The sequence below is a fragment of the Agelaius tricolor genome, unplaced genomic scaffold (genome assembly GCF_023055355.1).
Source record: "Agelaius tricolor isolate 1412-34295 unplaced genomic scaffold, bAgeTri1.0.p SCAF_3, whole genome shotgun sequence".
NCBI classification, from domain to species: domain Eukaryota; kingdom Metazoa; phylum Chordata; class Aves; order Passeriformes; family Icteridae; genus Agelaius; species Agelaius tricolor.
The window spans coordinates 55,277,769-55,294,382 of record NW_027269263.1 but is presented as its reverse complement, the minus strand read 5'-3'; the positions used below and the strand labels follow the sequence as shown (position 1 = coordinate 55,294,382).

At 36.0% G+C, this 16,614-nt stretch overlaps 1 protein-coding gene across 1 annotated transcript in view; it reads right to left on the bottom strand.

Moving 5' to 3' along the window:
• Positions 1–16,614, bottom strand: part of LRRK2 (leucine rich repeat kinase 2) — a 64,149-nt gene that overhangs the window by 22,880 nt on the left and 24,655 nt on the right. Inside the window, exons 15-31 of the mRNA XM_071423890.1 lie at positions 16,357–16,501; positions 15,943–16,082; positions 14,503–14,631; positions 14,248–14,418; positions 12,724–12,979; positions 12,302–12,490; positions 10,777–10,898; positions 9,958–10,027; positions 9,280–9,500; positions 8,498–8,748; positions 7,216–7,364; positions 5,363–5,456; positions 4,135–4,321; positions 3,568–3,749; positions 2,794–3,023; positions 1,652–1,779; positions 376–594 (exon numbers count right to left, since the gene is read on the bottom strand). Of these exons, the coding sequence (XP_071279991.1) occupies positions 376–594; positions 1,652–1,779; positions 2,794–3,023; positions 3,568–3,749; positions 4,135–4,321; positions 5,363–5,456; positions 7,216–7,364; positions 8,498–8,748; positions 9,280–9,500; positions 9,958–10,027; positions 10,777–10,898; positions 12,302–12,490; positions 12,724–12,979; positions 14,248–14,418; positions 14,503–14,631; positions 15,943–16,082; positions 16,357–16,501 (2,883 nt within the window). The remainder of the gene's footprint in view (positions 1–375; positions 595–1,651; positions 1,780–2,793; positions 3,024–3,567; positions 3,750–4,134; positions 4,322–5,362; positions 5,457–7,215; positions 7,365–8,497; positions 8,749–9,279; positions 9,501–9,957; positions 10,028–10,776; positions 10,899–12,301; positions 12,491–12,723; positions 12,980–14,247; positions 14,419–14,502; positions 14,632–15,942; positions 16,083–16,356; positions 16,502–16,614) is intronic.

Sequence of the window (16,614 nt, the reverse complement as noted above, 5' to 3'; positions counted from 1 at the left end):
CAGAACATCCTATTTCCTGTCCCCTGAAATCTTGCAATACTTACTGTAATTACATGGTACCGCCCAAGAAACCAAGGTTTTAATGAAATTTCTTTGTAAGACAAAGAAGGCTTGTTTTTCATTGAATACTTGATTTATGGCCCTAGTGCTTGAAAACAGAACTTTGCTGGGATTTTAAGTTAATTTTCTGGGAAGAAAATCAAATTAAAACAAACCTGGTGATTTTCATTCACTATTTTGCTGTAACACTTTATAGAAGGCAAGATGACTTTGCTATCACACGGGAATTTATTTAATTATGCAATAATGTTCAAAAATGCATTCACTTAAGTAAAACAAGGATGTTTTCAACATTAAAACCAGTATCTATCTCACCTTGAAGTGAAGACTCTCCTTTATGATGATTTTCCGAAGTCTGATGATGGAATCAGACTCTTCTGTGGCATTGACAAAGTGGTAATCCTGGATTGCTGGGAAGCCTCGCTTGTTCAGCAGCTCTCTGGTGATTTTACTCATGCAGGCCTTACGCTGCATTTCATCAGAAACATCCAGATGAGTGCCAACAAGAATCACAGGGGATGTTGATGCTCGAGCCTGATAGTGAGATCCATACTGTTGATTAACTCAATAGCAAATGTTGATTTTAGAGTTTTATATTCACATAAAATGTGAGCGATTTAGTCAAACATTCAGAGAGCTGTCTATTGCAAAAGAGAAATATTTAAAAATCAGCTTTTTCTAAAAGGAAGGAGTGTACATCTGTATTTCATTCTTTGCAGATTAACACTATTGGCACTAAAATAGAGGGACGTTATTCATTAAGAACATCCAACAAAATGGAATAGCCAAAAGAAATGGTACTTTGCTAGCTGTCATTGGAACAGGGCAGCAGGAAACATCAGCAGGTACTGCACAGCAAAGAAGAGCACATCAGAAGTGATTTTCATCAACACTAAACTGATTGCTGTGTCCTGTATCACTGCCCAAGGTGAAAAGAGTGGAAAAGACAAGTTCATTAACAGGAACAGTAAACAAACTCTTTATGTGAGTGTATTGCCCATTCATGGCTAAGCATCCTACAAAAAGAAAAGACAAGTAATGCTCACTCACCATGGAATGGCTCCATAAATGGAGATAAACACTTAGACAAAATGACAAATACATAGGGAGGTTCTCGGATCCATTCCCTATCACAGTTCTGGAATAATTCCTATTAATAATAGGATACTAAGCATACATTTAATAGCATGGTTTCAAGCCTGTATCTAGTCAGTTTTAAATTAGTCTAATTCAGATTTCCCCAAAACTTATACTGGTGTAAAAAAAATGCAAGTTTAACTCATTATTTATTTAATCCTATTCCTTTCTTATTTTTATCAGTAAATTCAAAATATTGCCAGAATATGCAAACTATTCTTTTGCACATCACTTTGTACAATTTCAAGTCCAAAATAGTGCTGATCATGTCTTTTTATGTCTAGAATTACTGTCATATCCAATTCATGATGTATTTCAGCTCTTGTTTAATATTATTGTTCTTTCTTACTTTTTGAACAATTTTCTTTCTTCTTCCACTATATAAATATTTATGGTTAATTTGCTGTTCACCTACAGCTCCCTGGAAAGGAGAATTCCATTCTGTAAGTCTTACCTTGATGTTAAAAAGCCACGGCTTCATAGCATCCACCTCTGCCTGTCCTTTGCTGAGATCATAAACAGCAAGATATAAAGCCCTCTGGGTCATGAAATGAGGATGGGTACTGTAGAACTCTTCTTGTCCTAATGACCAAAATTTTCCATTGTTTAGTACTTCCTTGGCTGAACATCTTCAGATCACAAAAAGGCAGAGGAACACATGTCCCCAGACCACGAGTTCAGAAGTGAAATTAATGTTTGTAGAAATTCATATAAATTGACAGGAAACCATAAAAACTACAAATTTTAGGAAGGCACTCTGTGGTAGCTCACTGATTGAAGTGTAATGTTTAAACACATACACTGGTTTTATACCAATGTAAGACTTAACTGGATAAACACGGTTGCTGCATAGACAACTTAAAAGGTTGTGATTCTTTTAAATACTGAATTTCTCTCTTATTCTTTCCTTTCCCTTTACTTTCTTCTTTTCCTTTGTCCTATACTTTCAGCAACTTCACATAATAAATTCACATAATTAAGCACTTAAAATTACAACTAAAGCTGAACATCCAGCTTGAATGGCACTGGTCTGAGCTTATGCATTGTGATAGACTGTATTTAAATGATGACAGACCTCTGTTTAAAAATAACTTTTCTACAGCCTCAATTAGCCCTGGATTTTAGAAGTGCTTCTGTACTCCCCCAAACTTAGAAAGATTTCCAGAAATACAAGGTTCAAAGACTCATCCTAAGTGCTTTGTTGTCTGTGACCTTACAAACCTGTGATATTGCAGAGCCTAGAGAGACCTGGACTACAAAATGGAGAAACAGAGTTTAATGAAAGATTCTTCTGGTGATTACAAGCAATTTCTTACTATTCTGAAATGATTATTCTAAATATTATAGTTGAAATGAGTGGTGAAACGACATTTGGTGGTAAGAAATTCCTGAGGCTTTGAGGGATTAGCTGCGAATTTACAGAATGCACAAATTCATAGTGGAATCCACTAAATTATAAGTGGTTATTGGACTTTGGGTGTACATTTGTGATTCTACTGTCCCCAGTTTGAATTACCACAGGCTGACTCTAAGAATAAGTAATGCATTAAAATGTTAGAAAAGACAATAATAAAGGAAAATCAACTCAGGAAATACCTCCAAAGTCCCACACATTTAATATAAGCTCCTTCTTCATCTTGCCCTTCCCTTGAATGATCCAGTCTTTCACATCAATGCCTACTGTAGCTTTTGGAGAGCCTAATTCTGTTCGTTTGCTTTTCATGAGCTGTTGCAGCAGGGTGGTTTTCCCACTGCCAGTGTTTCCAACAATCATCAGCTTCATTCTGTTATAAGGCACAGCCTTCTTCAGTCGCTGCTGAAGAAACCTGGTAGAAAAAGTTTGCAAAACTCACAGAAGTGTAAAACAAAGAAAAAGATGAACAGAACTCAAGAACAAAGAAAAATCTAGAACCATGCAATTTTCTTCAAATTTTCAGTATCTTGATATTTGATATTACAGTTTGATATTACTGTTCTTTTAACTGTCTACTCTAATTTCTGATTTGAAAGCTAAAGTTTAATTCAGAATATGTCTTTTTTGCTTTGTAATTATCCCAAAATTGTGCTCTGTGCAGTGCACAGAGGAACTGGGGAACACAATAAACATATTACAAATAATTGGTAAGCATCACTTATTGCACAGTTTGTGGAAACATCAAATTCAAGAGGTAATAATAGTATGGTCTAAACCCCTCTATTTTATCTGTGTGTGTTGTTATCATAATCTCCCACAGAACAGCATGCTGGATTTCATCTGACAAACCAGCATGTCTTTTCAAAACAGCATGTTATCTTCTCAATAATTCTTTTTTTTACTGCAAATCCCAAGAAAGCAAACCAGGAATCTTCAAGAACAATAGGGCAACAAACCTGATGATGTCTCTGGCTTTGCATCCCACATGCTTGAAGTCTAAATTAAGATGGAGTCCTTCCAAAGGAAGATCCCAGACTTTGGACAGTCTTCCCATTTCATCAGGAAAGAATCTCAAATCAGGATTATGACTTACATCCAGAGAAGTCAAGTTCTCTAGGAAGCCAATCTGAGAAGGAATCTAAATAAAAGAACATTTAATGGGCAATTAAATGTTAAAAAAGGAGGAACATGAATACATTAATTATTTAACAGAACTAGGTATTATTTTTACTGCTGTAGTTCATTTTTTGTAATAAATAGACCTAAATATCCCACAGTAAGAGAGAAAAGACCTTATAAGTAATTCAGTATACAAACTGAGTATATGACACATTCCAGGCAGAAAAGCTGAATAGCATATAGCAATTTTCCTTCACAGAGGAAGGAAATATTTGCACTTACATAACATTTCACTAACACAATGCAATTGTATGAGAGGTGACACAAAAATCAAATGAACATTGAAAACCTGCATTCAAATGAAAAGCAATTAAATTTTCTCTAGGTAGAATCTTACACTTTACCTCCTTTAACTTGTTGTGGGAGAGGTGTAGCTTTTCTAGCCTAGACCATGCACATGCCTTTTCGCTCAAGTCCAAGACATCTATTTGATTATGATTAAATAACAGCTCCCTCAAATTTAGTGATTTCCAGTGCATCGGTCCAGGCAGGCTTGTGATCTTGTTTTGGCTTAAATCTACTGATCTCAAACTAAAAATATGAAAATAAAAAAGAGAGAAGTTAGCAAATGAAAAAATAAAACCCAGATTAGCTGAAACCAAAGCTGTATTAATTTTTAATAAACAAGTGGATTACCTATCAGAAGAGATGGTTTTCTGACTGAAATCCAAATACAAGTAGATATAATTGTATGCAAATATATGTATGTGCAGAAATTACACAGTTCACCTAGACCTATTGGACGAGTCTGTGTTACAATGAAACATGAAGCACACAAAATTGCATGCAACACCTTCCTGATTTGTTTGAGCTGTGAGATGTAGAGCCTGAAAACTGCATTTTTTCAGCACATCCATTAAATCTGCAGTTGTGAATGTTAGCATGCTGGAATTGTGCAATGTCATGTTCATCTCAGCAATATAAATTTCCAAATCTGTGGATCTGCCCTCTCTCTGGTGCCATCAGCACTCACACCTCCCCACACCTATTGGATCACCCCTTCCAGGCACCCCCTCCACAATCTCATTCTAGTGATCTGTTAAGGTCAGCAACTTTTATAAAAAAAGCAAAAGTCCAATTTTCACACAAGCAATGCTTTGAATGTATACCAAAATAAATGTCACATGCTTCTTTACCACAACTCCTTCTGGAGGAAGTGTTTTTCTTTGAGAATAAGTATCTCATGTTATTTAGGAAGTGAAAAACTAATCTCAGTAGTCTTGTGCAAAAGTCTGCAGAACTAAAAAAATTGCTGATATATTTTTATTGTTGGTTCCAAGGAAATATGAGAATTCTAGTATTCTCAGTTAAAGAATTGACAGCTTCAGCTGTCAAGGAATATATTTTCAACAACAGCAATTTGAATCTGAGGAACAGAATTTTTCAGTATCATGAAGAAAATGTGACTAATTTGTCTTCAGTTTAAAAGCTACCAAGTTCTGGATTTAACCAGTGAGGATTCCCTGAAAATCAGTAAACCATGCAGAATCTTCTGCAGAACAACAATTCTGTCATCAGATTTTCTTTATCAAGAACTTGACATTAACATTAATGAATAAAAGAGTAACTTACTGTGGTAGAAGAAGAATTGCTTCTGGAACATTAATAAAACAATTCTGGGATAATTTTAAACTTGTTATGCTGGATGACAAGTCAGGTATCTTTTCTAGAGCAGAAAAAGAGGTTAATCCTATGATTTTAAGAACAGTTTAAATTATTTTAAAGACTGGAGTTTAGACAGACTAGAAGGTCAGTCTATCATTTTCATACAAAGGTATCACCTACCAAAGGCAGAGTTCAAATCCTTTTTCTTAAAGCTTATTAAAAACTAAAGTCCCAAAATTAATTAATATATCATCTTTTAACAAATTATACATTGTTATCCTTCATCTCCTGGTGGCATTAAACACCAAAATAATCTTACTTACACTTTACTGTACTGCAAGTATACAAAAGATTCCCATGTGACCTAGGATTTGTTGGGTCTTTTTCACTGATTCATTCTTATAAAAATGAGTCTAATTGTTCAGCTGTGTTTAATGCAATTCAAAGATTCACCTTCTGAAATAATGTGACAGTAATTTCTAAATGGAAGATTTTATGTCTTGAAAGAATAAATTCTAACAGAAATTTATGAACTCTCATGGTATCATTGAAAATCCAATTTGTATAATTTTTATTTTTTTATTTTACAAAAAATATGCTATTTTTTTATTTTACAATAAATATGCTAAGCCACTGACCCACACTCTGGACGGACTAAAGTCAAGTTTGTGTTAAGGAAAGTTCAGTTCCTTAACACTGGTCTCTAGTGAAGGGGATCTGCCCTGTGCTACCTGAGCTGTGTGCACAAGGTTTGAAGATAAAACACAGGAGCTATGGAAGATCTGCTTTTTCTGGACCAGAAGCTGAAAGCCCAGGGGGATGATTCAGGGTGTCCCAAATGACACCTGCATGCAGGGAACTGAACCAAATCTTCTCTCTTGCTCTGACGATAATGGTGGATATAGTGTGGTAAATATTTAATCACAGCATCATTGAGGTTGGAAAAGACCTCTAAGATTATTGCTCAGCCATTAACACTACACTGCCAAGTCCACCACTAAAGACCTAAAGGCCACATTCACATGTCTTTCAAATACCTCCAGAGATGGTGACTCAACCACTTCTCTGTGCAGCCCTATCGCAGTGCTTCTTTCAGTGAAGAAATTTTCCCTAATACCCAATCTAACCTCCCCAGGCACAACTTGGGGCCATTTTCTCTTGTCCTATTGCCTGTTCCTTGGGAGAAGACACCAACCCCACTGGCTGCAGCCTCCTTTTCAGGCAGTTGTAGAGAGTGCCAAGGTTGCCCCCAAGGCTCCCCATCAGACTTGTGCTCTAGACCCTTCACCAGCTCCTCTGTCCTTTGGATTCACTCCAGCGCCTCAATGTCTTTCTTGAAGTGAGAGGCCCAAAACTGAACAGAGGATTGAGGTGTGACTTCACCAGTGCTGAGCACAGGGGGACAATCCCTGCCCTGCTCCTGCTGGCCACACTGTTGCTGGCACAAGCCAGGATGCATCTATGTATTACAGTACAGTATTAAACCTGAATTAGTACTAGATTTGCATGCTAAATCTTAGTGATTTTCTCTTCTTTGAACCTTCCTCAGCAGTGTGTACAGTCTCAAGTGCACTCAGTCATTTTTACAGCATCCACTCCAAATGCAGGAACAAGAGGAGTTGGGCGAGTCAGATCAAATGACTGGAAGCATGCTCTATGCTTAGTGATCAAAAGCTGATGCTTAGGAAACTGTATAAACAAGGACTAGTACTTGTATTACTCTTTCCTGTTCTCCCAAGACTCCAAATGTTGGTGGGCAGAGGAATTTTGTGACTTGGAATAATTTCTAGAAGGTGAATCCTATTTTAACAGATACTCACCAAGAACATTCATCCTGGCATTGAACTGCTCCAGTTTTGTACAGCCCATGAAGACATTCTCAGCAAGGGATGAAATATTGTTCTTACTAATGTTTAAAATTTTCAGGTCTTTCAAGCATAGGGGCGAACATAAGCCTGAAATCTTGTTTCTATGATAACAACAAGAAAAAACACAATCCATGTTTTATTTAGAAACTATTAGGTAAAAGGTGAAAGTATGGTTGATCTGACAAAGTCATCCTTACACCAGTAAAGCAAAAATAAAACTTTATCTACAAAAAAACTGACTAGTCAGCAAAACCACTAGTACATGTGGCAACATGGAATAAATGACTGATATTAAAATCAGTTTAATTAATTTGGAGAGCAAGGGTCAAAATGTATTGCAAGTTTTAATTTTCAGATTACATACCGGAGCTCAGTCCCATGCAAAGAGGATTGCTGCATTTGTGAGAGGTTCTGTGTACTAAAAGTATGTGTTTGCAATATTACAGAATTACTAACAACCTACAAATTTTTTTAAAAAATAATTCCTGTATGGAATGCAATTCCGGATGAGTATATAATTCTACACAACGTATTCTGGGGAGAAGAACACTAATGAAAGGAGGAGAAAGATCCCCAAAACACAGAGATAAAAGATCCATCCACTGTTATGCCAGGGTAGCATTACTAACAAAGTTCACCATCTCATTTAGCATGAACTGTAGGAAATGAATGAGACAGTCTCTGCAGTTTACAGAGCTATCACCAATCTCATTGTTAAGAATATCACATGGGTATGAATTACCTCACTAAGAAATATGACAATAAGTGCTGGCAAACAAAAAGCTACATGTTTTAACCTCCTTCTGTGGCTTAAAACATATCCATACCAATACCTATAATTACATTACTATTACTTCCAGAAAAGCTTTATGCATATGAAATACAGTGGAAACTGTACTGTGTATACAGAAAACCTAGCTGAATATGTCAGACTACACAGCCCAGTGGATTAATAGTACAACAGCAGAAAGAAATTGAATTACAACTTATTTAGTATGTTAATGGAACAGCAATGCTATCAGAGTCTATCAAGGTCCAAAGTCATTCTCATATCTTGTATGTTGTAATCCAACTACAAAAATGTAGCAGTTTACACATTTGGAAGACAATGTCAGTATTTTACCAGTGACTAAACAATCCTTTACATGTTGTAAAGAGTCATAATTTTGCATGGCAAATCTATTATTTCCTATTATGTTTGTTATGCTACAGTCCATTTACTCATGCTACTCACCCTTCCAGCGAGAGCTGCTCCAGATTTTCAGCTACACTTGTAAGAAATTCAGGAGTGCACACCAGCTGATTGTATGAAAGGTTGAGTTGCTTTAGAGTTGGACATCTGAGGCTGGGATCGAAAGCAAAGGAAGGGCCGATGTCATTCCGTGAGATGTCGAGGTTTGTGATGCAGTTCATCCTCAGTAAGTACGGCGGGAAAGCGCTAAATCGGTTACTGTGCAAATCCAGGTAAGTCAGGCATTTCAAGTTCTGAAAGAAATGGTAATTTGTTTGTAAAAAGCTAAAAGAAAAGATTAATTTATATGCTTGCAACTGAGTTATATATTTATACAAATTATTAATTTATTTATATTTATCTCACTATAGAAAAGTAGCAGAAAATAGCAATCATACCAATGTAACCTATAATATTTCTACAAAAAAAATAAAGTAGAGGGCATTATTCAAAAACAATTAGCTCCATTTAATAAAATTTAAGATATTAATTGCCTGCAGTTCCATTGCCATTATTATGCTACTTAATATCACACATCTTAAACCAGTTCTCTGCAGTAAATTACTTAAAACAATCCCATGAAAATACTTTTCTATTTCTAATGAACATGAATCCACTGAATGAAAGTTGAGTAAATGTATGAGGCATCCCAAAATATACACCCATATTCTTGAGTAATATTGCTATGGATATATTATTACAATATATATGGATTACATTATTAGAAATCAACACTTTATTTTAACTAATTTCAACTTGTGTTACATAAAATTATGCAGAATTACTTCACACAGTTGTTCTGGAATGTTTGTAAGAGCATTTTGGTGGAGCTCCAGTTTCTCAAGGTGTTCCAGATGACTAGTTAAGCAGCTGTTCTGGCTGATGGCATCGATGTTCTCCAGCTCATTTGATGAAAGATCTAGTGATTTAATATATTCTTTCTCTGAGATCAATGAAGAAAGACTGTCTGATGATCTCATATGTGATGACAATTTTGAGATGCTTTCTAGTAAAATAAAAATGTGAAAATACCATTATTTAATTTATCACTATCACTTAGGTAAAATTACAATCATTTAGCTTGGGATCTAAAGATGCAGAAGAGAGTGAATGTTTGGATATTGGTTAAGATCCAAATCCATGAAGAATTCTATTAAGACACAGAAATTTATAAGACAGTAGGGAAAGGGAAGAGGTGAATGTTTATGCACTGCACAACAGAAGGAATTTTTGAAAGCTAATAAGGGCACTCATGAAACTTCATTGCCTACATGAATTATTTGTGGAGTCCAAGAAATAAAAATCTCTATATATGCATTATTTGTACTTTACTGTAGTATTTCCAAAATGTATCCTCCTCTTAAACAAATACATAATGTGTCTCAAATCTTTGCATGCTATGCTTATGAAAGCATTAAGGCTGCAAAATCTGTTATATACCTTGAATTGGACAGTTTACTTACTGGGGGATTCATCTGAGAGCAAGAATTTTCGTCTTTGTTTCATTAATGGTTCATAATCTGAGCCAGGTCCCTGCAAAATCCAAGAGAAAAAGTATTTAGGAACACATGTTCTGAAATCATCCAAATTCAGTAAAACTCTTCTTATTGTGATTTCTTTTTATCAGAGCTTATAGGAAGAACACAAAAAACTACACTTGATCTCAAAACAACAATAGGTCACATCTTTATAAAACATATTGATCCATGAAATATGAAAGAATGGTAGATTTAAAGTGCAATGGAAGCAGTGCAACCCAGAATGACAACCCAGAATGACTTTCACCAGGGTGCAGTAACAGAATGAAGCAGAGTATTACAAAACATAACCCTCTCTAGGAAAGCCAGTCTCTCCAGTTTACCTTTACAGTTAATGGAAAGAGACAAGCTCCTTCCAAAGGAACCTGACTTCTATTCCACCAATTTGTCCTCTTATGTCTCCTTAGGGAATCAGTCTCTCTCCATGGATCATTACTGAAGATCAGCTTCACTAAGGGGAAGTTATTTATTGTGACTGGGCTCATGATCCCTGTATTTCCATTTGAACACCAGACTGGAAATTTGAACACTTCAAAAGGGTGTCTACTCTTTAGTGATCATAATTTTTTTCTGACATAAACTCATCCACACAGTGCACCACAGCAGAAGGAAACACTGAATGGCAACAATGAGACAAAGCCCATATTGGTTACATGACCTTTCCTATCACTTGATTATTAACAATTTTGGAGTAGGCTATGTAGATGGACTTAAAAACCTGGAATGAGCATGGATCTGACTTACCACAGAGTAGGAATGTCGCAGCAAAGTAGGAGAACCTCTCTGACATGCCATTTCCCTACAATATAAATCAGCAACTGCAATGGAATTGGACTTCTTTTTTGTAAAAAGTGAGCCTTCATTTCCTTGAACACAGGAAGAGAAATAGGTGAGAAAATGTGTTTAAAGATGAGGCTCATAATTCAACTGTACTATAGATGCTGATGTACAAAGAAGGGATGCATTTCAAAAGCATTTCAATACTGCCAGGATCTCACTGGTCAATTCTGTGTGCAATAGGCCAAGAACATTGTCAGTGTGTTTTAGAGCAGAGGGGCCAAACTCACTTGACATTCTTCAAGTAGGACTTGGAGGTGATTGCAGGACCTGCACTGAGGATTTATGATACAAAATTTCCATTGGCTTGGGATTATTATGCATGTTTCATAGCACATGTTTCTGCTACTTCAGTGTAAATAATTTTTTAAAATAGAAAAGAGTTGTATTTCAATAGATAAATTTGCACTCCCACATTTATTGAGAATGAAACATCAAATGTCACTCTGGATTTAGTGATTTAGGAGACATTTGATGTCATTATCTGGAGACATTTGATGTCCCTCTTCTCAAAGCTACTTTTAAAACCCCCAAAATCACTCTTGCATTTTTTTAGGATAACAACTTTTCTACATGGGGCAACAAACAGACCTACAGAAATTAAAAGTGGTGCTGAATGATATACAAAAAAAACCAAAGCAGAATAAAAAAGTTCCTTAGGATTCTCTGATTCCAAAATTCAAATTCTTCATCTGTGTTTAAGTAACCAGCTGTTCTAAAACAAGAGCAACATTTGAACAACAAAAAAGATACCTTAATAATTAAGGCTACTTTCATTATTAAGTTGCTGGTATTACAGACACAAATGCTGTCTTTCTGTAAGTTAAAGGCATTCAAATGTCCTGGTTGCAAAGAACATTGGCCTGAACATAAACCTGTCATTTCCACTTTCAGATCAATTAGTTATCTTTGGGATAGGGCTTGTTTCACCTACTTTATTTGTTAATAACATAGTCCTCTATAGCAGATCTGGTTGTATGAACTTTATTTACAGATTACCCAGGGAACAGATGAGTTTCTAGATCACAATACACCTGACTTCATGATGAGACAAACTGGGCTCTTGAAGCTCTTGCTTTTTGTCATAGGCTATAAAGTCAGCTCAGAAAAGGACAGAAAATTTCAAATCGAAATTCAGTTGCAAGAATCTTACTCTTTCTCTCTAAAAAACACTGAACACATGACAAACTAATTCTAAATGTATAACTGGGTAAAATTCTTCAAGGTCTTAGTTTTGTAGATGACAAACATACTCAGCACAAACTATTTTCCAATGTTACCCCAAATAAAATTTTAGATAGAAGTTTTTTCTTCATGGGAGGTGTTAAATCTCAAATACAAATAAACAACTTTATTTCATTTATGGCTACAGTCTACCCTAGTACATTAGATTGGGATTATTAAAAGCAAAAAAGAAAAGAAAAACAATTACCTTCACTATCAATATCATCACTCAAAGGAAAAATACTGTCCACTAATGGGTCAGGTATGAAATTCCAGTCATAGTTTCTGTCCACTCCATCTTCAGACAAGTTTGGATCAGAGGAGGCTCTTGATCTATCCTCTGAAATGTTCTTCATCTGGAATTTGAGCACCATCCTTGCCAGTGCAGAACCTGCATCTATACGTACAAGAAATGGAAAAGAAAATAATCTCCAAGAAATCTAAGTAGCTTCAAAAAATAACAGAAATAACTTGATTTATTTTCATGTTTTGCCAAACTTTCTATAGCAAGCTGAATGCTCTGAAGAGATTTTCAACTGAAAGTCTTCACCTAAAACACATTCATAGTATCATCAGAAGAATTGACACATTCTGTACACATTTTGTACAGCAATTTCTATATATACTCACTCTGTTTTCTGGTTTGAGTCAGTTTATCTGGGAACAAAGGAATGAGCCAGGAAGGCTCTAATCTGCCAAAACCAAATCCTCCAAGACAAATACTGCTGTTGGTGACATCAAGGCTAAGCTTCTTTAAGAGCAAGCTGATGATTTGGCTGTCTCCTCTCTTTATACTGATGGTCAAAGCACTCCGAACATCCTGCTCTCGAGCACCACTGGCTAATAACAATTCCACCAATTTAGGATTACTTCCTTTCTCACAAACCTAACAGAGAAAAGCAATTAAAACAAACAGTTAAAACAAACCAAAAATATGAAGTATTCAAGTAACAGCTCAGACTGCATTAAGATGCTTGTCTCAAATTCAGAGTGACTTTATTTTAAGGATTGTGTCTCTTTCTCAATTAAGCAATTCCTTATTTCTTGGAACATATGCCTGCCTAAGGCATATGTCACTGAGTACCAATTCTAACTTTCATCAAGGCTTTGCCCAAATGTACCAAATGCTTAAGATCTGCAATTGTAATTTTTGTCATGAGTGCACACAATTTTCAGGCAGAAATGAATGGTAATTTATCTACTTTGGTTATTTAATGTGGCTATGGCAACTCCACTTATTTATCTGTTTAGTGGAAAATAGACACTTAGGGGTTATCATCTGGATATTTAATGAACAGGCAACAATAGTCAGTCTCATCAAGCCTTGCCTAATGATAGTGAACTCAGCTCTGCTGGCTTTAACTACTTGAAAGGAGGGTGCAGCCAGGTACAGATCAGCCACTTCCCCCAGGCAGCCAGTGCCAGGACAAGAGGACATGGCCTCAAGCTGCTCCAGGGCTGCTCATGCTGGACATCAGAAAAAATATCTTCACTGACAGGGTGGTTAAGCATTGATATCCTAAGTGGTGGAGTCCCCATCCCTGAAAGTGTCTAAGAAACAAGGGGATGTGGCATTTAATGCTCTGGCTTAGTTGACAAGGTGGTTTCAGCCAAAATTTGGACTTCACTATCATGAAAGTCTTTTGCAACCTTTATGTTTCTATGGTTCAGTCAGCTCCTCCCAATCTCCAAGTCTGCATTGCTACACAGACCAGTGTTGATTGTGAATATTAAAAACATTTTCTGGAAATATTTTCAGTTACTTTAATAAGTCCACTGTGGTTTCCTACATTGATTTGACTACATCACACTCTGTGAATGGATGGCCAGTTCCAAAACCAGCTGTACTTCATCACCCACAAAGTTCTACCAGCAGAACTGAACACTTCCTAATTCCCTTCAGACAGTATTGGTGGGGTTCTCTCAGACTATTTAAAACTGACACCAAACTAAAATAAAGAAGTGCTTATGCAAATCACTTAAAAAAGTTAAATTTAAAGGTGGTCACAGTTAGCAAGAAGCACTTGTAGACATGTGGGAGCAGTGTCTCTGTTCTCTGTGTTCAGCCAAATAAATATTTACATGACAACAGAAAGGAACCCAAAAGCACGAACTTGTAAGCAATAAAATTGTATATATATTTCCATGTATTACCTGATAGATCAAAGAGTTTGTCTTTGTCTTCTTATTAACATCAGCTCCCAGTAAAAGTAAACATTCAGCCATAATACTATTGTACTCCATACATGCTTTTTCCAGCATTGTATTTTTTAACTCATCATTTTCAGCTATTTTAGCAAAACATCTACAACACAGGCTTTGAAACTGAATGGAAAGACAAAAAATAAAAGTTAGGACAAAAAAGCACCAACATTTTTAGGCTGTGGAACTGTCAAAGAAAAAAGATACCTGTTGATCTCGCTGATCAGTGAAACACATAGACATCTGGTAGAAAATGACTGTGTCAAACGATTCATTTATCAGCAGCTTTGCAAAACAAGGTGACAAACCAAGAATTGCCAAGATTGCATGAAATCCCTAGGAATACAATGAGAACATTGAAAGAAGTACAGTGTTAAAGTGTCACTTTAAAACAGGTCATGCAACAAAATGAAATTTCAACCAAAAAATTCATGCTTTAATAGTTAACAAATAGGAAAAGTTTGGGAGAGAAGGCAGAAATAGCAGGTGTCTCTGTTTATATAGGTGTAGTTACATGCTTGTTTAGCTGACTCACTTAAACAGATATTAACTGACACTTCGAAAAGTCAAATATGCAACATTATATCTGGGAACATCCTGCCTGGCAGTGACAAATGTACTTGTGATTTCCTGAAAATGTAAAGAGGAAACAATCTGCTTCTAACGATATGCAATGAAGATACATCCCCTGTTCCACTGTGCTGCTCTGTAATCCCTGAATTTTAAAAGAACTATTAGACTAAATGAAAAAATTAACAGGTGCATCTAATAACTAAGAAGAAATACAAAATTATCCCATGATTCTGCAAGTAAAGTTCACCCAGAAGGATGAACTGGGTAAATTATGGACTCTGTCCAAACCCAATTGAAACTAAATCACTTAAAGTAACTTCCTTATTACAGCATACTGCTTTTATTTCTCTCTATTTTGGTTGCTAAATGTAGAAAGGCTGGGCAAAAAACAGAAGCAAAAAAGGGAGGCTGTATTTGCAATATTTTCATATTTATATGAAAGAGAAATATAGAAACTCTCACAGAAAGCTGATGTCACATGCACATTCTATCCCACTAGAAAAATGAAACTAGTAACAAACAGGGAAAACTTCTGAAGCAGAGGAAACAGAATTTTACACAAGGATTAAATGTGTGCTTACAGACAAAGAACTCTCCTTCCATATACAGATGTGGCTCCAAAGTCTGATAGTATTCCAGTAATATATTTTCTTAAATACAGCATTCCTACACTAAGTTTATTCCTGGTGACAAGGCTGGGAACTAAGTTATCTTCTATGACTTCTCAAAGAAGGGCAATCAGTACTCTAATGATGGTTACTTCATGAAATGGTTACAGATTGACAGAATGAGGGATCATGAGTGAGAAATTTGTTCTAGCTTGCAGATCTCAGAAGTTTTAGATAAACACTTAACCTATGCTTACACATTCTAGATTGAATATACACCTCCAAGAAAACCATCTCTACAACAAACATCTCAGTTTAATTACAAAGGTTTATACTAATCTAGTAATTTCAATAAAATCAAAATCAAGTAAATAAATAAGGAATATACTTAAATATAACTATATTAAAATAATTTTCTATGGTTTTGAGTTTTGCTTCCATGTTCATAGACAGAAATGACACATACATGCAACTGGATTTCAGTGACTTCTTTAAATCGTCGCAGGGTAGAAACCAGAACTGCTGACAGGACGTGCATGGTTGCAATACACAAACTCTTCCTTGTAATCAAAGAGCGTAGAAGACTCAAACCCAAACACTGTATGTCTAGAAGAAAAAGAAATATTGTTCAGACACTGATAATTCAGACATTCTGATGGAATAAACCCATGACTGAAGTAGTCTTTCAGTAACATTCCAGAAAGTTACTTGCACAAGCTGTTATAGGGCCAGGCATAACTACAGTGTGGGTGAATCTGGGGACTGTGCAACACTGCAGCCTCCTCTTGCCTAAATCACGTCCAGCACTAAAGAGAGCAACAGATCTGGTACAAACCTCCTACCATGCCATTCTCATTCTGTGACAAAACACCTTCCCTACCTTGTTCATCTGGATACATCTGTAGGGTGTGAAGCACAGTGTCAGTAGCTCCTTGCTGGGTTAAAATTTCCAGTGCACCAGTGCACTCAGCTACAGAACCAAGCAGTTTTAATCCACACTTCTGAATGCTAGGATTTCCAATAAACTAATGGAGAAAGGAAGATAAAATCAGATCAAGATTGTTCTGCTTGCAATGGCAACAGAGGAGTAGTTTGTTCTTAAGGACACTCTGTAATAACAAGTGAATGCTGTTCTTAA